General features: G+C 39.9%; 1 protein-coding gene across 6 annotated transcripts in view; it reads left to right on the top strand.

Annotated features, from left to right (window-relative positions):
- The window catches only part of SIL1 (SIL1 nucleotide exchange factor), a 286621-nt gene that overhangs the window by 164858 nt on the left and 96625 nt on the right, over window positions 1-25138 (top strand). For all 6 annotated transcript variants that reach the window (XM_047831100.1, XM_047830845.1, XM_047830696.1 and 3 more), the window contains one exon: window positions 24613-24733. In XM_047831100.1, coding sequence (XP_047687056.1) covers window positions 24613-24733 — 121 coding nt within the window. The remainder of the gene's footprint in view (window positions 1-24612; window positions 24734-25138) is intronic.

Genomic DNA, 25138 nt, shown 5'->3' with positions numbered 1-25138 from the left:
TACAAAGCTTCAGAAATGTACACATACCAGAGTAATAGATAACTCTGATTTGGTTACAAGGCAATAATTTAAGTTGACAGGTTTAGCTGATAACATAAAACACAAGAGAGAAATAGGATCAGTTTATAAATGTCAGCAGAACCCCTGAGAGTGAGTTGCTGCCTTGGAGCTGACTCCGGTACTGTTGTTTTGTCTAATATATTAGAAAGCGAAATAAACTGATGTCTGTGAAAATCTGGCTGACCAAGATTAAAAGAATAGTGCTGTAAATTAGCTGCTTCCTTTATGTCACTTTTAACCAACTTTCAGAGAAGGCTAAATGACAGGACATTAGGGTCCTTGCAGAAACCTGGGGTTCCAGTTTGTCTGGAATGCCAAGGGGCCATGAGCATGGATGGACCTGACTGTGGCAAGTCCTGCTGGGAATCACAACCTGCTAGTTCTCCAGGCTTCACTATGCCTCTTTCCCAGGAAAATGGAACCTTAGAATAAAGGAGACTGTGAAGTCCACATGTCAGAAAACTTTACCTTGTTGAAGGTCACTATAGGTTCTGTCACTGTGACATCCATAGCCATCCAAAGTGATGATGTGAAATATTTCAGTGATTTGTAAAAACGAAAATCAATTCAGCATAATGAGGCGTTGACACACAAGATCACCCTCTCTCTCACAGAAAATAAATATTCCTGCTTTACCGTGACATTTATTCCCTATAAATGCACTAGCATTTATATAGCGTTATCTTACGATTGTGTTTTATTCCTTGTGATGTGCTCTTTTATTGATGTCTGTAGAGCCAGGGGAAGTGGTGGGGACTGCTTAGGGCATCCAGGAGTAGTTGGTTTTTAGGAAACTAATTTCAATTCTGTATAGTTAGTAGGACTGAGCATAAAAACTAAGCACATTCATCATTTGCATGCCTCTCAGTGGCTTCCATACACTCAGAAGAGTCCTTGGAGTATTGCTTTTACTCAGTAGAGCAGTTTGGTCTGACCTTGTTTTGAGATATCTCTTGCTGCAGAGGAAAACTAAAGTTCAAGGGACAGAAATTTTTAAAAAGTCATGTTTCCATCGATCTGCCTCAAGGCAGAACTGCCCTGAACTCTGTCTAGAAACCCCTTTCAGAGATTTCTGTGGATATTGCTCACAAACTCTGGCTGTTGATTCGTGCTTTTCAGTCATTATGGACATTAAACATTGTCTTAGTCTGTTTGGGCTTTTGTAACAAAATACCATGGAGTTGGTGGCTTATGAATGAAAGAAATTTATTTCTCACAGCTGTGGACACTGGGAAGTCTAAGATCAAGGCACCAGCAGATTCAGTGTCCGGTGAGAGCTTGTATCCTCTACACAGATGGCTCTCTTCTTGCTTGTCACCTCACAAGGGAGCTCCCTGAGGTTTCTTTTATAAGGGCACTAATACCACTCATCAAGGTCCCACCTTCAAAATGACATCACCTCTGAAAGACCCTGCCTCCACATACCGTTATATTGGGGATTAGGTTTCAACATATGAATTGGGGGGTGGGAGGCATGTGACACAAACATTCAGTCCATTATAAACACTAAATATAATTCAGAGATGCTTAGCTCTAAAGGCAAGAGGGGATGAAGGGAAATCCTATTTTAAAAACTCTTTAATCCTCTCGACTCTTAAGTCACCCACCATGCCAGTGTGTGTGTAAATCCTTATGGAGTTCCCATCCTCTTCTTTTCTTGGGTTTCCCTACTTAAACGCCTGGGTGGCTCAGTCAGTTGGGCGTCAGCTTTGGCTCAGGTCATGATCTCACTGCTTGTGGGTTTGAGCCCTGAGTTGGGCTCTGTGCTGACAGCTCAGGGCCTGGAGCCTGCTTTGGATTCTATGTCTCCCTCTCTCTCTCTGCCCTTCCCCCTCTCATGCTCTGTCTTTCTTTGTAAAAAATAAATAAACAATAAAAAAAATTAAAAAATAAAATAGAGGGCATGTAGGCTGGTTGGGTGAGGGCTCTGTTAAAGATCATTTGGGGATAAAAACACTGAGGTTGAACCCAGCGTCTTGTTAGTTTGTGTTTGAGCAATGCTCCTTCTTGTTCCCAGCCCTCTGGACCACCTTGTTGTAAAGCCATAACCCTACAAAATACCTGTCAGGTAATTCATTGCAAATACGCAATTTACATTTGATTGATTGGATTTATCTCTGTTTAGCAGAATGTGTTAGAATGTGTCTGAGTAGTACATCTTGATTATGGCTATATGTATTCTACATCATTACATCTGTATTTTAGAAAGTGTGTATGTTGTAGGTGTATAATTTATAGATAATTCCAGTTATAACAGTGTATTTCAGGCGAACCCAAATGAACCCATTCTATAGTAAAGACATGAAATGGTTGGTTGGTTTTTTCTTTCCAGCTTCCCTCCTTTTTCCTTTTTAAAATATATTTTTATTTAATTTAAAATACATGCTCATATAAAAGTCATAATTACAGAAATATATAATGTATGAAGTAAAAATCCTTTTAAGTTCAATTTCTTCACCAGAGATAACATATACTAGTGTATACTTTTGTTTTGAAGTTTATTTATTTATTTTGAGAGAGAGCACTGAGGGAGGGACAGAGAGAGAATCCCAAACAGACTTTGCACTGTCAGCATGGAGTCCGACGCTGGGTTCTCACAAACCATGAGATCATGACCTGAGCCGCAACCAAGAGTCGGACACTTAACCAACTGAGCCACCCAGGGACCCCTATTAGTGTACACTTCTTTAAACCCTTTTTATTGTAAAATTAAATATAGATACAGAAAACTAAAAGTGTATATAGCTTAATTATTAGAAGGTGAACCCTCTTGAAATCCTACACAATGCAAGAAATAGAACTTTACCAAGTACTTCAGAAGCCCCTCCAGTGTCCTATCCCAGTCAAGACATCGCCCTTGCATCAGATGTAACTGTTAGCCTGATATTTATAGTAATTGCTTCTTCACTTGTAAAATATTATGTTACCTAAGTGTACACCCTAGACTCTTTAGTGTTTCCCTTTTAAAAAAATGGTTATGTCCTTCAAGTTTCTTTGAATCTACAGGTTATTCCTGTGTGTCTTTCCTTTATAATTTGTCTGTTGAAGAACTCAGGCCATTTGCCAGACGGAACTTTGCTGATTTCATACTCATGATGCTGCTTAACATGTCTCTCAGATCTCAGTATTTCTTGCAAATCGTTAGCTGGATCCAGAGGCTCAATCAGACTCAGGTTCTGTCCCTATGGCAAAACTATATGTAGTTTTGGGTTCTTGTATTAGGAAGTACATAATGTCTGATTGCCTCTCGTGGGGTTACAGGATACTGATATTCAAATCTGTCATTTTGTTTTTATTTTTAGGTACATTATTTTGATAGAGACACTTCCCCTCATATATTATTTGGTTACCCAGTAGTACAGTTCATAAGGGAAAGTCAGAATAAATGCTTGGTTCTTTTTCCTTACTTACCAGTTTTCAAGATAATGAATTGGTTTCTAGTCATCTTCTGGAGGTGATTGTTTTTTTTTCTTTTTCCCTTTGTGAACTCATGGATTTAAGTGTATGTGGTATATTTTAATCCCTTACAATTATTATTTTTACTGAAACTGCAGTCATTCCATCTTTGTTCAGTTGAAGGTTTTCAAGTAAACTCTTTTGATGTTACCCTAGCAGTTACTGATAGCTTTCTTATTATCTGGTGTGACAAGATATTCTAGGCTCATCTTATTTAAGTCCTGCTCAGGACTGAGATCAGCCATTGCTCTAGGAAGCCCTGGTTTCCTTTAAAAGGAGATGGTGTCTTAAGACTACAGTTTGGCCATTTGGGTTGCTCATTGCCATCATGTTGATCATTGTTTCTAGACTTTTCTGTTGACAATAGCTAGGAAATATATATGGTAATATACCTCATGCAGTCAAATGGATATTCATATTCTTGAGAAGAGGAATTTTGTTTAACCTCTTTGATATTAAATCCATATCTCTTTCCTTCCACACTAAGAATTCTGGTTTTAGGACACAGGGGAGTGTGCAATTAAAATATCTAATAATTACTCATTTGCTCTGTGTCCTTTTATTTATATAATATATATATAATAGTTTCAGAATGGCATTATTACCACCCCTTATATGATTACTGAAAACAGCTGAAAACATTATGTGTGTGTTCTCGTTCTTTTTTTTTTTTTAATGTTTATTTTTGAGAGACCGCAGGCAAGGGAGGGGCAGAGAGAAGGGGACAGAGGATCAGAAGTGGGCTCTTTGCTGACAGAAGCTAGCCTGGTGTGGGGTTTGAACCCACGAACCATGAGATCAGGACCTGAGCCGAAGTCAGACACTTTACCCAACTGAGCCACCCAGGCACCACTCCTTATGGTTTTAAATATTCCTCCCTTTACCTTCTATTTATCTTAAGGCATTTTCTGTTGTGATTATTCTTTTATTTCTAATTGTTCTTTGAGTTTTGGCACTTCATTTCTTATTTTTGTTCTTGAATATCTCCTCTCATTAAAAAAAAAAAAAGTATTAAGCTCATTTTGAAATAGCAGGTTCGTGTTTTGATCTATTGGTGGCCATGTCTTTCTGACTTGCTTGCATTACCTGTAGGGATGTTACTGTTAGCCCTATTCTTTTTTTTTACGGTCTTCTAATGTCTTTATAGGATTTGACCTCATTATTTTTCTGTTGCTTATTCTTATGTGGGATTAGATTTCTTGGGATTTGAAAGAAGCATGGTTTTAATTACCTTTTCTAAATTCATAGTGCTCCCTCTTCTGTTGTTTTCATGTAGTGTTCACAAACATGGCAGCTTCCTCTATAAGGTTTCTCAGCTCTGTTTTCTTCCCTCACTTTTATGTGGACCTCCTCTTTCCTTTATTTCTGTTGTTTCAGTTTTGCTTAATTTTGGTTCCACTTCTAAAAGTGTCTTATTTTGGGACGCTGTGCTGATACAGAGCACTGGTTGATTAAATTGAGAGTTCACTGGTACCTGATTTCTCTAGCCCCTTTGAGAACTTAACCATGGGTTTCTTGGACTTGCCTGTTATTGGACTGGGAAAAATCCCTCCTAGGGTCAACTGCTATTCTCCCATCAGCCCACTGTGTTTTTTAGTGAATACCTGTTGATTACTGTGGGGTTTTCCTCTGTAAAGTATAAGAGGCACCTCCTTGCTTCCTTTTATCGTCCCATACAGAGAGTGGTACCATTCAGAGTTGATGTCATTTGGTGGTTTGTCTTCATCTGCTTCTGTTTTGGGATTCCTAGATATTTTTTCACTTAGTTTTGATGTAAATGTTGTTTATGGGTTTGGTTTTGCTATCTAGTCGCTGAGTCTGTTTTTGTGTGGGGATTTGGGTAGATGAAGAAACTATGCTGCTGCGATGTTAACATCATACATTCTTTAAAAAGAAAGATGAAATCATATATTTGCAATTTTTTGTTTTTGCTTAGCCTTAGTCATCTTTTTATGTCAGTACAAGTCTCCCTCTTCCTTGTCTTCCATTGAAGGAATGTGCTGTGTTATGCTGCAAGTTCCCTGTGATGGACATTTGTATTGTTTCTCGTTCAGAATTGTCAGAGTTCAGAAATTACATAGGTAAAACCAATGAACCATCAAAGTAGTAATTAGTAAAACTTTATTGTGCACACACCAAAAAGACAGTTTGCAAACAGGAAACACTCAAACCAAATCATGGAATGAGGCTCAGGGGTGTACTGTTATAATGTAGCTTATATAGTGAGAAAGCAGCGACTCTATATTCTTCACACTGGTTGTAATATTAGAATTTTCCTAAATGATGGGGAACTGATCACTGGTTACCTCATCAACTTTGGGAAACAGCTTCCAGTTTTGCTATGACGTCCAGAGGCATAAGCAAGAAATGATCCAGGTGAAGTTAGTCTTGGAAAATAAGTTAAATTACACTTTGTTTTTATGACTAAACTGGTTTTGCCTGCTCAAGGAATTTTCAAGGCTAGTCTCCATTTGTTTTTGATTTTAACACAATTGATAAAATATTGTAATGAACATTCTATCCATATATCATTGTGTACTTCTGTGAATGTATCCTTTGGAGACATATACAGAAGTGGAATCTGTTGGGTCAAATGAAACGAACAGTTATAGTTTTAATAGATGTTGCCAAATGCCCAAAAGTGTTGATTTATATCCTTAACCTGTTTTAGAATGCCTTTTGCTGATTGGCCTTGCCAGTATTGGCCTAAAAGCTCTCATGATCTCATAGTTTTTGAATTCGAGCCCCATGTTGGGATGGATCTGTGCTGACAGTGTGGAGCCTCCTTGGGATTCTCTCTCTCCCTCTTTCTTCCCCTTCTCCACTCATGTACTCTCTCTCAAAAATAAACATCTGAGCGGGGCACCTGGGTGGCGCAGTCGGTTAAGCGTCCAACTTCAGCCAGGTCACGATCTCGCGGTCCGTGAGTTCAAGCCCCGCGTCGGGCTCTGGGCTGATGGCTCAGAGCCTGGAGCCTACTTCCGATTCTGCGTCTCCCTCTCTCTCTGCCCCTCCCCCGTTCATGCTCTGTCTCTCTCTGTCTCAAAAATAAATGTTAAAAAATAAACATCTGAAAACAAACAAACAAAATATTTCACATACAATTTGAGTCTTCACCAACTGGGCTCAGGTGACATTGTTCTTGTTGCCTTCTTGACCATAAGCTCTATCTTATTTCTGTTTGGTGGACTTTGGAATACTTGAAGGGTTAAGAATAAAGAGCAGTCATAGAGCTGTCACCAACATTTCATCCACTAAAGCTTATAATTAGAGGTGATAATACTCAGAAGTCTGCAGTGAAGTCTGATGTGTGTGTTTTACTAACAGTTAAGAACTAAACCATGCTTCCCTCCCATTCTCTTTTGATCTCTTGCTCTTTGTTTCTGTCTGTGTAATTGTCTTTGTACCTCTCTTTGATTTTCTTTATGGGTTGAGGAGTGATACTGTGGAAATAAAACACATTTAAAAATATGCTTAAATTAAGTTTTATTTTCCCCTGGTTCCAAATTAGAGACTATCTTTGCAGCAATACATCCTTCTGCCCTGCATTTCAGAAAGAGGAGATTGTTTGCTTTTCTTCCCATAAAGCTCACTCATTTTTGTTTTGGGACATACAGTGGACATTAACTGTGTACCAGACACTCTGTTTAGCAATGTAAGGAATATAAAGATGTCCTGACTTCAAGAGGAATCTAACCTACAGGAGAAAATTTGACAAGTATTACAATTTTATGGATTTGTTTCCGTCACTAGAACAGTGATTGCCTTAATTGTGGAGAGTCCATGTCTTATCCTTAATTTCCCTAAAACCTGGTCTATTGTGAGTGGCCAGTAAATGTCTGTTTAATGAGTAACAAGAACCTAAATGACTAAGAGAAAATAGAGATAGTGCCATTAGAAAGGAATAAGCAAGACAGTCTGGAGATTGAAAGGAAGGGAGGACATTGCATAATACCACATGGAGTTGGTCAAGCTAGGCTATTAAAAAGTGGATTTGAGGGGCGCCTGGGTTGCTCAGTCGGTTAAGTGTTCAGCTTCAGCTCAGGTCATGATCTCGCAGTTCTTGGGTTCGAGCCCTGCATCGGGCTTTGTGCTGACAGCTCAGAGTCTGGAGCCTGCTTCGGATTCTGTCTCCCTCTCTCTCTGCCCCTCCCCTGTTCACACTCTGTCTCTATCTCTCAAATATAAATAAATATTTAAAAAAAAAGGATTTGATTTTAACAGCCTAAAAGCAATGAAGGAGGTAATATCAAGGACAGAGGAAAGCATAGAATGTGTTTGGCTAGAGTGTGAGGTACCTGTGGATGAGGGAAGATGGGGCAGAGATCAGCAGGGGCCTTACTGGATTAGGTGGGGCTTGGACCCCAGCAGGGGTATTGGTACTTTGGAGCGCAGCAAAGAACCACTAAAGATTTTTAAGAAGGAAAATTCCAGGAGAGTTGTCCTTGGGTGATTCTTTGCCTATGTGCAATAGCAGGAGGTACAGCACAAGACCATCTATCTTTTCAGTGGAGATTAGCTCTCATGATCTCCTAGGGTTGCTTCTAGCTCAGGTTACTGGCATCCCTGGAGTTTTGAAGAATTTGCCATTTCCTTTAAAAATTTGAAATGGGAGGTAGAAAGAGGGTGTTAGAGGGTGTCTTGGAGATGGCTTTTTGGGAGGTGATTTCTGTCAAACGGGATTCACACCAAAAGTAGTCAGTAGGGAATGAATCCACTTAAGGGTGGGAGGGAGTACCTAGGCCAGAACTTCTTAAAAATATTTTTCTTTAATGTTTGTTTATTTTTGGGAGAGAGACAGAGACAGAGACAGAGAGAGAGAGAGAGAGAGAGAGAGAGAGAGAGAGAGAGAGAATACTAGCAGGGGAGGGGCAGAAAGAGAGAGGGAGACACAGAATTCGAAGCAGGTTCCAGGCTCCATTCCAAGCTGTCAGCACAGAGCCCAATGCGAGGCTTGAACCCATGAACCATGAGATCATGACCTGAGCCGAAGTCAGAGGCTTAACTGAGCAACCCAGGTGCCTCAACCTAGGCCAGAACTTCTAAGCACAGCTTTCGTGTACAGTGGGTAGAATATATGTAATCAAATGACGGTTGCAACATTCACATTAGGTGCTCAGGATTGGGAGCATTGTGAGGAGGCCCAGCCAGAGCCAGCATCAGCTGTGAGGATGGAGTGGTGGTGTGGAACAGGCTGCTTGTCTGACGTATACACAGATTTGCTGGAGCTCCAGCCTTGTGCCCAGTGGCCCAAAACATCCAGGCATCTTCGCCCATGCTTGGGTGGGCACCTGCCAGCATAGTCCCTTGAGGAACTAGAGCCAGGGCAGCTGCTTTTATAAGCTTTTATGGTACATTGTTGCAAAACAGACTGAAGCCTGTGATTGAGTTAAGTTTATCGGGAAACCCAAAACCCTTCTCCCTTTTTGCTGTTTGGCAGCTGTTCTCATTTCATTCCTCCCCATGTTTGCTAAGGTTATGCTGCTGGATGTAGCTTCTTTGCTTTCTGTTCTGATGTCTTGGGGAGTGGGATAGAGACCTCCCCGTCTTAAATGGATTTGGTTAGCCTGCTGGTGGCCCCAGTCAAGGAAAGCTGTAATATGGGTGTTTTTGGTGTGGTACAGGTCTGGTTTCAGTGGCTCATTTGCTACCCTCTCAATTTGGATGTCCTCAAGCCTTTATTGTTACTTAACTTTTTGTAGCCTTAATGAGGCAATCTGACTTGAAAATTCTACAAACATCATGGACACATCTCTACAGAACTCAATCATATATCTAAGAGTTTGTCAACACTCAGTGTGACCATCTATCATGGCACTAGTCCCTGTCTCATAGCTGGAAAAACCATGCACAGAGTGGGAAGAGCCAGGCAAAGACCATTATTTTTTTTTAAGTTTATTTATTTGAGAGAGAGAAAGAGCATGTGCAAGTAGCTCTTGTAGAGAGAGAATGAGCATCTCAAGCAGGCTCCATATGTGCTGTCAGCCCAAAGCCCGATGTGAGGCTTAAACTCACACCATGAGATCATGACCTGAGCTGAAATAAAGAGTTGGACCCTTAATCGACTGAGCCTCCCCCAGGCACCCCTAGCTGCCTGGCAAACACCATTATTGAGGCAAACACCATTATTGAGGGCTCCACCAATAATGGCAAACACCATTATTGAGGGCTCTGTGGAATCAGCCCTAAGCATCCCACATATATTCTTTCTTACTCCTCACAGTGAACTCTCTGGAGTGGCTACTCTGAGCCCCATTCTGTACATGGGCCACAGAGGTTATTTTCTCAAGTTCTAGGAGATATCATGTGGTGGAACTGGAACCTGTGTCTTCCTCTTCCTCACCCGCTCCCTTCTACCACTGCACTGGACAGCTGCCCAGGTTACCTAGATGTTAGGGGCTTGTAGCTCCTTCCGGTGAACCTAGCAGTAGAAGTGAAGAAAGCAAAGCACAGTACTACTTAGTAGGTCTTTTAATACTGATGATGCCAAATACTAAGTTAAGAGGCAACAAATTGGGATGGCCGTTATACTTAGGTGAAATAAGTCTCGGGTGACCTCATGTTGTTGTGCATGTTGGCTGTGATTAAAGGAGGTCCTCCCACGATGGTAGGGGAGGGTCCCCGGACCAGTTGTTTCCTTGACTGCCTTCCCTGCACTCTGTTTTTCCATCTGCCTCATTTCCCATTCAGGTTTGCATGCCACCTCCACTGCTCTCCCCTCCCCACCAAAAGGGAGAGATTTAAGAATTCCATCCTTTAGAACTGATCTAGAGAGAAATTCTGCCCTAGGAATTTTGTTCCATTCATACCTGTGGATTTCTTCTCTTTCCACTGGAGGGAGCATCCAAGGTGAGGGGCTTTTTCAGCAGGCCTTGGGGAAATTGTAGAGGTCAGGAGTCACCAATACTTGTTTTGAAATAATTCATAGAGCTACATTTGGCCCTAGAGGTAACAGGTGCTGTAAAAGAGAACAAACAGAGCCAATTATGATGTCAGGAACCCTGGGGATTAATGGGGTGGGAAAGAGGATTAAATATTAAAGTACAATATCTTCACACTAGGCTTTTTTAACCCCCTTATTAAATTATGACTTCTGTTTGAGGAAAATAAATGAGAACAAAGGGTATGTTTAGAATATAATCTTTGTGTTTTAAATTTGACTAATGAGTGGTTTTAGCGCTTTCATTTGGTTCTCAGTCAACCTGTGTTCAAAGTGTCAATTAACCAATAAATATTATGAAAAAGTCGAGTCAGAAATGGTTGCCACTCCTGCTAATGAGCTGCTAATGAAATTGTGCCTGGGTTGGAAATGTACTCTGGAATCCCCAAGAGTCCCCTCCAGAAAATGAGCAGTAGTAGAGCCAAGGCCCCTTGCCTCTGGGAAATGGGTACGTTTAACTCCTTCATTTCCATCTTGGCATTTTCCCCCCACCTCATTATTGAGTGAAGCTCATTGCCAGTCTTTTGTGGTTAATATCAGTTACACTGAGACTTTTACAGATGCAGTTTTATTTGACTTAATAATTATTAGGTGGGTTTAGAGGACTGGAAAAAATGTTGGGATGTACTGTGATTTATTTCTGACTGCCAGGCCTTTGGCCTCTTGGTGATTCCCTTTCTCTTTGAATTTTCTTGAGCCTTCTTCACCTCCAACACATGTGTGCTCAATGGGAATAGACTGAAGTCTGAATATATTCAAGATTTTGTACAGTTGAGAAAGTAGGGGTTGGGTGGGAGTATATCTTTAAAAAGAGAGAAATGACAGGAATTAGTAGACTGTAACAGTCAACAGGGTTATTGAAAAGCTGATTTCCAGCATGGATACAGTATCCCAAGTGCTCTGATTAAAAGGCTGTGCTATATCTATTAGTCTCACTTACTGGGTTTTCGTCTAAGCTAAAGAGGAATATGGTAAAGGTTGAAGGTAGAAATAGAAGGACAGAGGCAATCAGCAGCCCAGGAGACAGACATGGAAAACTCATTGTGCGTCTGTGGGTAAAAGTAACTCCTCTGCCCCTCACCACTGTTCTGCTTTACTCCATCCCTGGCTTTAAATTTGAGGTCTCTGACAGGTATCCTGGGCTGGTGGGAAAGTTGCTGCACATGATTAAAGGGCTGGTGCTTTTATGGGAGGGAAGATGGACAGCCATGATAGGATTCCTAGTTTGTGTGGTCAAAATATTACTCCTTATTACTTTCTCATGCTACCCGTTCCCCTGGTTCAGGCTTTATTATGTGTGATTGGGACAAGTACAATTGCTTTTCAACTAGCCTCCTTGGTTCTTGTATTCCTGTTTTATATGCTGATCTCCAAATGCTTCAAATGGAGTTACTCATAGCACCCTAAATATGCTCATTTCTTTGCTTGCTTGAAAGGTCTTCTCTGGACTTGGAACTCGGAATGTTACTACCCCTTTTCTTCATTTACTTCCTACTCCTCAATGGCAGCAGTTGGTCTTATTTATGTGGTATTCTTCCCAGTGGCCAACACAGTAAGTGGCCAACACAGCAAGTGGCCCTCAGTGGGTGTGCAATAAGATGTGGTAGAAAGGATGCTTAGAAAAGAGCAGGCTCTTGCCTAACCCTGAGTAAATGCTTGTTGAAAAGCCAGTTATGAAAAGAGACTGACTGTGTCCTCCATATGGTTACTTTGAGCCTTTGTCCTGTACTTCTCTGACTGTAACACAGGAAGTCTTCTAAGTAGCATTGCTAGTCCTTGAAGAACACTGCTCTTGTGAATTCTGTAGGTAGCGGTTGGTGACCACCTGTTGTCTGTCCTCCTTCTGGACTGGGAAGGAGACCGTGCATAGGTCCCTGCAGATGATATTTTGGAGGGTAGTGCTGGAGGGTGGTGGAAGCTGTCAGGGTAGCTGTTCCCTGAGGAAAACTGTGGAGCCTCTTGTTCTAAGGGGCTTTAATGCAGGTGAGGGATTTCCACTCTTGCGTGGAAGCCATACCAGATAACTCTTGGATTCTCTTGGATTCTGTGACTCAAGAGTGAAAATTCAGTTTGGAGAATATTTTAATTTTTTTCTCATTTTTTCATTGTTATGTGCTTTTAAAAAAAGCATAAATATAACTACAATCCAAACTGGTTTGCTGTATGTTTCACTGTTCATAAAAAAATAAATTTCTATTTGTGTTACCCTTTACATTAAGCATTGGTTCAGGGTTCAGCACTCCAGAGAGGTTTGTGCACATTTTTTTTTGTTAGTGGTTCAGTTCAAGTTTGGCCTGAGAGACAGGATAGATGCTCATTTGTGTGAGGCAGGGATCTTGCCAGGACTTGTTTGGGGGTTTTGAATAAAAAAGCAGAAGGAGAGGGCTGTCGTAGTCATGGCAACTGGGCCTGTAAAGTCTCAGCTCTGACCAGCCCTGGTTAGGGGCTGGGAGGCCCTAGTGAGGTGAGTGGCACTGCCTCCTGTTCCATAGTCCTCCTTAGATTCTGGGGGTGGCCAAGGCAGGGGGCTGGCATTCAAACTGACCTTTCTGGAAGCCTACTGTGCCTGATGTTGAGCCTGAGCTGTAGACACGAGTAATTGGTTCTTGCCCCTCAGAAACTCAGCATAATCTGGTATTTTTATTCTTGTTGACACATACCCATAGGACTTGATAAATAAGATGTCTTTGTTTCATCCTGGTTGACATTTACCTTTTTGGGGCTGTTCCCTGAAGCCCTCTTAACTTCTTTAGAACACTGACACAGTATTTTCTCATTTGTTCTTCACAACAATCTAACACATTAGTGAAAGCAGACACAGTAGATTCTTTTCATTTGGCACAGAAGGGCATGAAGATTCAGAAAGAAAAAGGAATTTGGCTAAATTCACCCAGCCTTCAAAAGCAGAGCTGAGTGGGTAGCAGAGTTCGAGGGCTCATGGTTGCATGGCCAGCTCTCATATGAGCAGGCCGTGTCAGGATAACCCTTGATTATCCTGCATTGTAATTGCATCCAGGTAGGACTTGAAAGAGTCTAGAAGTCTGTGGAGGGAGAGGTTTCCAGGCACAAGCCTAGAGAGGACAGCCCATACTTTTCACCCTTCCCAAAGCCATGTACCTGCTGAGGCATCTAATGGCAAGGCAGAAACAAGAGCACCATGGCATCCATCTGCATTGGCCCTGCCTCTGCTGAAGCAGGGCAACCAGGCTGCATGGTATCCTCACTGTGGGTACTACCCAAGGAGGACCCTACCGTTGTGAGTCCAGGTGGAGCAAGTTTCTCATCATTAGGAACTGGGATGAGTTGGGACAAACACTGACCATGCAAAATTTGTCAGGTGAAAGATCTTTTCCAGTAGTCACAAATTGGCTGTGGGCTGAATTCCACTTAGAGATAAAATTTGTTTGGCTTTTATATCTTAAAGTTTGACGCTTTTAGAGGGAGCGTTTTTCTCAGCCCTCACCACTGTCTTTTGTAGATGGCCCTTCTCATTCATCTCTCATACTTGCCTGCCTCCTGTGGACATTTCTGTTGGCTCCTACCCCTTGGTCCACTGTTTGTTACCTGTGCTTCTACCAGGGTTCCTCTTGCCCAGGTGGAGGAAGAGGCCTTTATGGCCTCAGGCTTTCTTTGGTCCATTTTCTTCTTCTTCTTTTTTAAATTTTATTTTAGAGAGAGAGTGTGAGTCGGGGAGAAGAGCAAGGGAGAGAAAGAGAGAATCCCAGTGCAGGGCTTGATCCCACGACCCTGGGATCATGACCTGAACCGAAGTTAAGTGTGGGACACTCAACCGACTGAGCCACCTAGGCGCCCACATTTTCTTCTTCATACCATACTCAAGTATCCTGGGGCTGTGTAGGCTCTGTGCTTAGCTCTCTGTCTTGGCCCCTAGAAGTATTTGGTGTCACCTTGGACTGTACCTGATAGACTAATTGCTATTCTGGGATTCAAAAGGAGAAGGTAGTGCTTTATCCAAGGAAATGAATTTTTTAAACATTTTAATTGAGATACAAATTATATGCCATAAAATAAACTAATTTAAAGTGTATAATGGGAATAATTCTCAAATATCCTAGAGAAGGTTAGAATACATGGGTAGTTTTCAGACTGTGGTGTTTGGATAAGAAAAAGTTTAAAAGCAAATTTTGGAGGAGGTGTCTGGGTGGCTCAGTTGGTTAAGTGTCTGTCTTCGGCTTGGGTGATGATTTCATGGTTTGTGGATTCAAACCCCGTGTGGGGCTCTATGCTGACTGTTCGGAGCCTGGAGCCTGCTTCAGATTCTGTGTCTCCTGTCTGCCCCTCCTGCACTGTGCTCTGTGTGTGTGTGTCTCTCTCTCTTTCTCTCAGAAATACATAAGCATTAAAAATTTTTTTTAAAAACAAATTTTAGATACAAAAGGCCAGCTTCTTTACTTTGCTAAGAGGCTTAACATGAAACAACCCACTATCATCCATCATAATCATTTGCTCATTTTATAAAGGGGCATTTAAACACTAAAAAGGTAAAAACTATGTAATTTCAGGGAAAAAAAAAGAACTGTTCATTGTATTGGACACTTTTAAATTCCTTGTTTCAGGGCCATCGGAATGAATTGTCACAGTAAACAAACCACCGCAAAACTCGGCTTAAAACAACAATAATTTCTTTTTGTATAGCTCTGTCTTAGAACTCTAGAAATAGTTTACATATCCTTTAGATGCCCCAAATAAACAATTAAACCAACCAGTGTGTGAATGAGTGGGAACCACAAAATAGAATACAGACACAAACAAGTTAACCAAGTATTACACGTTACTAACATAATCACATTACAGTGGGTGAGGAAGAAAGGAAATAACCTAAGTGACTTTGTGAAAAGATCTCTTGAGTAGATACTGTAAAGTCATAGATAAGAGAACTCACATAAATACTGTAATCTAGTTGGGTAAATGTGTTTCTCATAGGGGTATGGGCTAGCAATTTTGAAAGTATATTTATGTTAGAATTGAACAATAAGTATATTGCAGATAGTAAGAGCCAAGTTTCTCTCTGTTGGAGAAAGAAGTTACAAGTAAGGAAAGGGAGAAGACAAATGAACTCTGTGGTGTTAGATTGAAATGTGAGATGTCATTATAAACTTGAAGTTTTTAATAAATATACACATAGACAAAGAAATAGGGATGTGTATATGAGCATATATATAAATGTATACACATACACAGATTTCTTAGTTCTTTCCATTGACAGGGTCTAAAAGCTATGATAACCTTAGTTGTAATGAGCATAACTATGACCCAGATCTTGGTTTCTAAATACTACTCTTCAGTAAAAGAAACAAGGGTTCCTTGAGAAGTAGTTGATTCTAGGGGAGGGGAAGGAAAAGACAAGATGAACTTGGGACATCTTCTGAAACCAGAAAGTAAGGAAATAGTTGAAAGAGAAAATGATGGGGGAAAGGAGCTTGTTTAAGGAATACAAGAGCCAACCTGAAATAATTGCTAATTGGCCAAGCTGAAATAACTGGGCCACAAAATAAATAATATAGAATTGAATTACAACTCACAGAATAAAATATCCACAAGACCATACTGGTCTAAGTAAATAATTAAATAGATGGAGGACTGACAGTTTTTCCTTGTAAGGAAGTTGCTTTTTCTTTCTTTCTTTTTCTTTTTCTTTTCCTTCTTTTTCTTTGCTTTGCTTTGTTTCTTCTCCCTCTCGCTATTTTATTTGTAGCAAATTTTCTTTATATTTTTTTAGAGATGCATACTGAACATATTGTAATATTTCTTTTTTTGTGTGTGATGTTTCTGTTTGCAACATTGCATAGTACAAAAAGTTTAAGCAAATCTGGCAAAAAGAAACAGTGAAGTCTAAGTGATGTAGATATATGTATTCATTATGCCATACTTCTTACTGTACTTGAAATTTCAATTAAGGTATAAGGAAGGAGGGAAGTAGCAAATTGCCATTAGACTGTCACCAGAGTGGTAATTGTTGCAGAAGGATTCCCCTAATGGTGTGGTTTGAGGAGAAAAGGGATTTGTATAATCTCAAAGTATTTCCCTTATAATTTTTTTTAAGCAATTCAGTGGGTTTTAGTATATACACAGTACTGTGCAACCATCACCACTGTCTAATTCCAGAACATTTTCATCACGCAGAAAGAAACCCCATTTCCATTAGCAGTCATTTCCCTTTCCTTCTTCCCCCTGGCTCCTGACAACCAATAATCTGTGTTTTTTGATTGGCCTATTCTGGAATTTCATTTAAAAAGAACTGTATGATATGTGACGCTTTATATATGTCTTCTTTAACTTAGCATAATGTGTTCTAGGTTAATCCACGTTGTATATGTCAATATTTCATTTCTTGAGTATTCCACTATTTGTATATACCACATTTTCTTTATTCATTCATCAGTTGGTGAACATTTGTGTTGTTTCCACATTGTAGCTATTATATATAATGCTGCAATGAGCATTCATGTACAAGTTTTTGGTGAACATATGCTTTTAAGTTTTCTTGCGTATATACCTAGATGTGGAGTTGCTGGGTTCATATGGTAACTCTTTAAGTTGTTGAGAAACTGCCAAGCTGTTTTTCTCAGTTTGGTAGTTTGCTATGATTTTTGTTTACTATCATGGAAAAGCTCAGTAGATACTACTTTTATTAGTTGATAAAGGCCAACATCAACAGTCATAAGACATATTAACACCGTACACTTTGTGATATGATGTGCTAGGAAGAACATTGCATCATTTCTTTGGTGATTCTGTCAAGGATGCATGACCTCAGTTTAATCATGAGAAGACACCAGACAGTCCTGAAAAACTGATCAGTATTCCTTGATGGTGTCAGGATCATGAAAGACACGGAAAGGTTGAACAATTGTTGCAGATGATAGGTAACTAGGGAGAAATAACAACCAAAGGCCATATAGGATCCTGGAACAAAAAAAGACATAGTGGAAACACTGGTAAGGCTTGAAGAGGGATCTTTACAGTTTGGTTAATGTTACTAATTTCCCAGTTCTGATAATTGTCTCTGACTGTGTAACATATTAATATTGAGAAAGGCCATGTGAGCAATGTATGGAAATGATTATTTTTGCAGCTTTTGTGTAAGTTTAAATGTAGTTGAGAGTAAAAAACTAGGAAAGAAATCCAGTTTTGCATTCTTGCTCAAGTTTCTACAGATCAGCTAGACCTGGTTGACCATGGCTACATTGAGCTGGGCTTAACTTTGGTCTACAATTTGGGTCCAGATTTGCTCCATGGGTCTCTCATCTTTTTCAGTTCAGAATGCTAGCGAACATTTCTCCTGATGATGGTAGAATTCCAAGAGACAGGAAAAACATAAAGCACATTTCAAATCTCTGTGGCACATTTGCTAACATCCCCTTGGCCAAAGCACGTCATAAACCGCGTTCAAAGTCACGGGGTGGGAAACTCAACCACTAGGAAGAGGGACTGCAAGGTCACATGATACAGGGTGTGGATACAGGCAAGAAGGAAGAAAATTGGTAACAATAATGCAATCTACTATAGATTTTCCACCCTTGGAAAAGCAGGAGTTGTTATCTGGGTCTTGGTTTGTGATTAAAGTCAGTGACAGATTCCCAGTGAGAGTCAAAATTCAAGTGTGATATGGCCTTACTTAATTTGGACAGAGTTTCTTCTTGATATAGTTTCTTCAGGCTGCGGTTTGTCCCCAGAGAGCCAGTGGTAGGGAAATAGACACTGTAGGCTTTGTAGGCTTGTTGGCCTTTCAGGATCCATATGGTATTTTTGGCCAGTCCCCTTGCTCTCCACATTTCAATATCTGACTCTTTACCTGGGTGTATCTTGTAACTTTTTGCCTCTGCTCTTTCTGAGTGTCCTGGTCCCTTTGTAGAGGCCCTAAAATGATGCAGGTCAGATTGCACTCTAACTTGGCCTTTTTCCCAGGGGGGTGGAAACATTTAAAATACTCTTATTTTCTGCTGCCTCTGCCACTGTTGCTGCCATTGCTGGTTTTGTGTATCTTAAATGAGCATAACCTGTATTTTAAGTTAATGCTATTGTGGTTGTTCTTGCCCCCTGTGGTGGCTTATGTGAAGGGAGTAATTTTGGAATTTTCCCCAAATAAAAGAAATTGGTTCACACAAGATTCTAGTCTATTCTTTGGCCACCTTAACATAGTATATATAACCTGTTATGTTTTGAAACATTTAGTCATGTTCTTTTTTTCTTGTTCATTTCTAATTTTGATCAAAAGTCTGAAAATTGAAAATGCTACTGTTACTATTTTTATTATTACTAGCATTACTACTACTACTACTACTACTACTACTACTAAAAAAAAAGATTAACATGACTAATTATTAGGAATCTACTTGCCCTACTGAAAATCTTTGTTGGCCTTTCCATTCACGTCTAGATCAGCTAGGATTTTCTCTTTTTAATTTCTAATTTTAATTATTGAGGATTTAATACTAGGCCATATGATAGGCCCTGGGGATAAAATGGGGACTATTTATATTTACCAGATGAATAAAAAAACTAAACTAAACTATAACCACTAGTTGTGGTAATTGCTATAAAGAAAAGTTTCATGGTACTGTGAAAGAATTTAGGGAGCAGCCAGATCTGGTTTGGGGAAATAGAGGATGCCTCTCAGAGGAAGTGACTGTTAGCTGAGATTGGAAAGATCAGGAGATGGAGGCTGGGGTTGGAAAGAGCAAAGCAAACAGCAAGTGGAATGGCCTCATGGTGGGAATGAACATGGTTTTTTTCATGGAATGGAAAAGGGTCAGCGTGGCCTCAAGAAGGGGGAGTGGACGAGACAGAAGAGGCAGGCAGGAGCTAGATACCAGACGGCCTCATTGAGCAGTGTGAAGACTTTCATCTTTCTTTGGAGAGTAGTAGGCCATTAAAAGGTTTGAAGCAGGGGAATGACATAGATTTGTATTTGGGGGAAAAAATACCATTCTTTGTAAAGAACAGTTGGACTGGGAGCTAAGAGTAGAGGGAAGGGCAGCTGGAACACTATGGCAATGTCCTGAAGAGAGATGGTGATGGTTTGGACAAGAGCAGTGGTGAGGAGGACAGCATGAATTGAAGAGACAGCAGGAGGGATGCCTGGGTGGCTCAGTTGGTTGAGCATCTGACTTTGGCTTAGGTCGTGATCTCATGGTCCATGAGTTCGAGCCTCATATTGGGCTCTGTGCTGTCAGCTCATAGCCCACTTGGGATCCTCTCTCCCCCTCTTTCTCTCTCTCTCAGAAAAAGAAACAGTCAGCAGGAAAAATCACTAGGTTTTGGAGACACAATGGGTATGGGGGATGGTGATGTAAAGGGATTATCAGGGATGATCTGCTTTAACCTTCTGCCCAGGAAGATTTTCTGTTGTTTCATCATTTTGGAATTTCTCCAGGTGAGACACCCTCTCCCCTCCAAACATTCAGAGATTAATGCTACAAACTTATTTCATACCCCATGATCGTAGGAATAGGATAGAAGTTGCTAGTTCCTTGTTGTTCTTGCCACTAACTGGCCTCAGCTTCTCTTTGGCTGCCTTCACAGCCTTTTCAATCCTCCCTGCTTCTTTTGTTCCTGGCCTCCTGAATGTAGCCTGTCAGTTTGTGTGTCTGAGTCTTTGCACACACAGCTCCATCTATTTTGGATTCCCTGTTTTCCTAGTCTGGGTCTCACTTTTTGCCTCGTTTAACCCCCGGTTTAACCTTATTCAAGAAGCCTCCCCAGAGAAAGTTTTCCCCACTCTACTTTGGATATATTTGTTTTAACCTTGAAGCATTTTGGATGGTTTTAAGGTTAGCAAGAAATCATTATGCGCATACACTCATGTACTTTAGTTCCCATTAATTTTTTTAGACAAATATACAGAAACTCCTATTGAAGTGGGGCAGCAGGATAGAACAGAATGTCTTGGCATGGTGTTTCCCTGGCTCCTTCGTTATCTGATGGAGGCACAGTGGTTGGTGGAGTTCACTGTGGTTCTGCCAGAATGGAGAAAACTTGAATTCTTGCTATATCATTAGCCTTTTATACTTCAGGTTTACCTGATCATTCTGAAAGAACTTGTGCTATATGCTTCCCTTAAAGGAATTTTTTTAGATTGTCATCCTTTTTAGATCGTTGAATCAAATTCAGCATCAGCAAGGCCATGCCATCATCTGCCAGGAGAAAGGAGAGTCAAAGTTGAGGTGTCAGAGCACCATTTCTTCTAGGATTCCAGTATCTTGAAGAATGCTTTCCCTAAAATTTTCTATCCCTGTGGCCATTACTATTCCTTTTTGTAATTTTAGAATCTACCATAGTGGCCTGGGAGATAGTAGTTGCTTGGTAAATGTCAGTTGTATGAATGAATGGATAAATGTAACATTCCACATGTAGTGTGTGATCTTGCACACTTTATTTTTAACCAACCTTTTTAAAAATTCTTATTTCCAGCATAAATAATATACAGTGTTATATTACTCTGAGGTATACAATATAGTGATTCAGCAATTCTATATATTTACTCAGTGCTCATCATGATAAGTGTACTCTTAATCCCTTTCACATATTTTGCCCATTATCCCACCCAACCCCCTCTGGTAACCCTGAGTTTGTTGTCAGAGTCTGTTTTTTGGTCTTCTGCTTGTTTTGTTTCTTAAGTTGCACATATGAGTAAAAGCCTATGGTATTTGTCTTTCTCTGACTGATTTATTTCACCTAGTGTTATACCCTCTAGATCCATCCATGTTGTTGCAAATCGAAAGATTTCATTCTTTTCTGTATCTTAGTAATATTCTATTGTATATATACACCACATTTTTTAAAGTTTTTTTTTTCATGTTTGTTTGTTTTTGAGGGCTGGGAGAGAAGGAGAGAGGGAGAATGAGTGGGGGAGGGGCAGAGAGAGAGGGAAAGAGGGAATCCCAAGCAGTCTCCTCGCGGTTAGCAGGGAGCCTGATGCAGGGCTCGAACTCACAAACTGTGACATCATGATCTGACCTGAAGTCAGACGCTTAACTTACTGAGCCACCCAGGCGCCTCTATACCGCATCTTTTTTATCCATTCATCTGTTGGTAGACACTCAGATTACTTTCATATTTTGGCTATTGTAAATAATGCTGCAGTAAACATAGGGATGCATATGTCTTTTCAAATTAGGGTTTTTGTATTCTTTGTGGAAATACCCAATAGTGGAATTTTTGTATTATATGGTAATTCTATTGTTAATTTTTGAGAAACCTCCGTACTGTTTTCTCTTGGTGCAGGGGTTACCACTTTGCATTTCCACTAGTAGGGTATGAGGTACATTTTTCTCCGTATCCTTACCAATAGTTGTTTCTTGTGTTTTTGATTTAGCCATTTTGACAGGTGTGAGGTGATGTCTCTTTGTGGTTTTGATTTGCATCTCCCTGATGATGAGTGATGTTGAGCATCTTTTCATGAGTCCTTTGGCCATCTGTATGTCTTCTTTCGTGAAATGTCTGTTCATGTCTTCTGCCCATTTTTCAATTGGATTGGTTTTTTGGTGTTGGGTTGTATAAGATCTTTATATATTTTGGATACTAACCTCTTATCAGATGTATCACTTGCAGATACCTTCTCCCATTCAGTAGGTTGTCATTTTGTTTTGTTGATGGTTTCCTTCATTGTGCAGAAGCTTTTTATTTTGATGTAATCCCAATAATTTACTTCTGTTTCCCTTGCCTCAGGAGACATATCTAGAAAAATGTTGCTATAGTTGATGTCAGAAAATTGCTGCCTGTGCTTTCTTCTAGGATTTTTATGGTTTCAGATTTTTGTTTTCTTTGTTGTAGATTAATTGAACATGTAATTGTAGGTTTATCTCTGAACTCACTATTCTATTCCATTAATCTATGTGTCTTATTTTGTGCTGGTACTATACTGTTTTGATTACTACAGTTTTGTAGTAGATCTTGAAATCTGGTATTATGATACATCCAGTTTTGTTCTTATTTTTCAGGATTGCCTTGGCTATTTGGAGTCTTTGTGGTTCCATACAAATTTTAGGATTATTTATTGTAGTTCTGTGAAAAATACTGTTGGTGTTTTGTTAGGGATTGTAGTAAATGTGTAAATTGCTTTGAGTAGTATGCAGTTTAATAATATTTGTTCTCACAATCTATGACCATGGAGTATCTTTGCATTTATGTATTACAGTTCTTAGAGTATAGGGCTTTCACCTCTTTGGTTAAATTTATTCCTAGATATTTTTATTATTTTTTGGATAATTGTGAATGGGAATGTTTTCTTAATTTCTCTTTCTGCTACTTCATTATTAGTATATAGTATATATACTAATATATAGTATTAGTATAGAAATACATCAGATTTCTATATATTGATTTTGTATCCTCTGACTTTACTGAATTCGTTTATCATTTCTAGTCATTTTTTGGTGTAGTCTTTAGGGTTTTCTGTATATAGTATCATGTCATCTGCAAATAGAAATTTTACTTCTTCTTTACTGATTTGGATGCCTTTTTTTTCTTTTTCTTATCTAATTGCTGTGGCTCAGACTTCCAGTACGATGTTGAATAAAAGTGGCAAGAGTGGATATTCTTGTCTTGTTCCTGATCTTAGGAGAAAAGCTCTCAGGTTTTTCCCGTTGAGTATGATGCTCTCTATGGGTTTTTCATAGATGGCATTTATTATGCTAAGGTATGTTCTCCTAAACCTACTTTGTTGAGTGTTTTTATCATGAATGGATGTTTTGCTTTGTCAAGGTTTTTTTGCATCTCTTAAATGAGCATATGGTTTTTATGCTTTCTTTTGTTGATGTGACATATCATGTTGATTGATTTGCAAATATGAAATCACCCTTGTATCCCAGGAATAAATCACACTTGATCATGGTGAATTATTTTTTTAATGTATTGTTGGATTTCGTGGTGCCTCAGTGGCTCAGTCATTTAAGCGTCTGACTCTTGATTTTGGCTCTGGTCATGGTCTCATGGTTCATGGGTTCTAGCCCTGCATCAGGCTCTGCGCTGACAGCTATATCTTCCTCTCTCTCTCTCTCTCTCTCTCTCTCTCTCTCTCTCTCTCTCTCTCAAAATAAATAAACTTTAAAAAAATTAAAAAAAATTGTTGGATTTGGTTTGCTAATATTTTGTGAAAAATTTTTGGGGGTGCCTGGGTGGCTCAGTAGGTTGAGCATCCAACTTGATTTCAGCTCTGGTCATGATCCCAGGGTTGTGGGATTGAGCCTTGTGTCAGACTCCACACTGAGTGTGGAGCCTGCTTATGATTCTTTGTCTCTCTTCTTTTGCCCCTCTACCCTGCTAGCGTGTTCTCATTCTCACTCTGTCTAAAAAAAATTTTTTTTAAATGTAGATTCCTGAACTCCACCTTTAAAACAAAACAAAAAATGTTTGCGTTTGTGTCCATCAGATATTGGCCTGTAGTTCTCTTTTTTGTAGTGCCTTTATCTCCTTTTCACCTATCTTTGAGTAATTTTGTACAATGTGTATGAGTAGCCCGTCCATTCATATTGTTTTTTCAGGTAGTGGATCAACTCTCCTGAGATGGGTGGGCATAGGTTTTTAGTTTCTTTTGATTCCAGTCCTTACCTCCTTGACTTGCTCTGTCTTCCTGCCTTCCAGTGAAGCCCTGGTCTAGGGTCTTGGGAAATAAAATAGGAGATATAGTCCCTGTGCTCATCAAGGAGAGAGCCTTATAGAAGGAGCCTGATTATAAAGAAAGCAGGATGGTGAGGTGTAAGCTTGCTGGAACAGCAAGCTCTCTGGAGTTTTCTGGGACTGTCAGGGGAGAGGTAAGGAGGATGTCTTGGAAGATGCAGTGATGTGGCCATATCCTTAAGGGTGATTAGGTATTTACCATTCACCTGCCCATAACAAAAAGGCTTATTATAGCTCAGTTTAAAGAAAACAGATTAGCTTAAAGATGTAGGTTCTAACTGGGGTTTTCGGTCTTTGCTTTGAAGTATAGAAGCCCTTGCCCATTTGCCTCATTACCTTAATTTGATATGTGTGTGGTATATGTGTGTTAGATGGATGGATTCAGGTAATGGAACACAGCAGGGTCTGGTCTTCATGAATTAATAAATCCTGTTGGCTTGTTAGCCAGCCTTTCCATTGCAGTGTCCCTTCAAGGACCATATACCTTACGAGCCCTCTTTGTTCTTGGTTTTTAGGTCAGGCTGTCCCTGTAGGATCCCATGTACGGCTGAATCTCCAGACTGGGGCAAGAGAAGTGAAACTCCAAGAAGAGGACAAGTTCCAAAGTAATTTGAAAGCATTGAAAAAAGGCAAAAGGTATAGTAACAACCCTAGGGACTGGGAGGCGGACAGCACTGATTTTGTAATACTGAAAGTAATGACAATGTAATGTTTCTTACCCAAATTCATGTGGCTTTTAAAAAATTTTGAAATTTTGTAGCGTAGAATTTGTGATAAATCTGTCAGGGTTTTGTGGAAGTTTACTTGTAGATCTTTGGAAAGAAATAGTTTGCAAAGCAAATTGATACTTTAGAAAAGGCTGTAGGGGGAATGCTTAACCTGCTTTAAAAATGAAGCTATTTTTCCCAGTACTTTAAGAGCACCCATTTGAATCCCAACAATTAATGCGCTGATTACAGATGAGTCATCTATTCATTAAAACAGGCCTGTTAGGCCTTCTGCTTTGCAGTAATACTTCCTTGGTGAACAATAAAATTGCAT

This window comes from Prionailurus viverrinus, chromosome A1 (genome assembly GCF_022837055.1).
Source record: "Prionailurus viverrinus isolate Anna chromosome A1, UM_Priviv_1.0, whole genome shotgun sequence".
Classification (NCBI taxonomy): Eukaryota; Metazoa; Chordata; class Mammalia; order Carnivora; family Felidae; genus Prionailurus; species Prionailurus viverrinus.
Note: the sequence above shows the minus strand (reverse complement) of the source record. Positions and strands in the feature narration are given on the sequence as shown.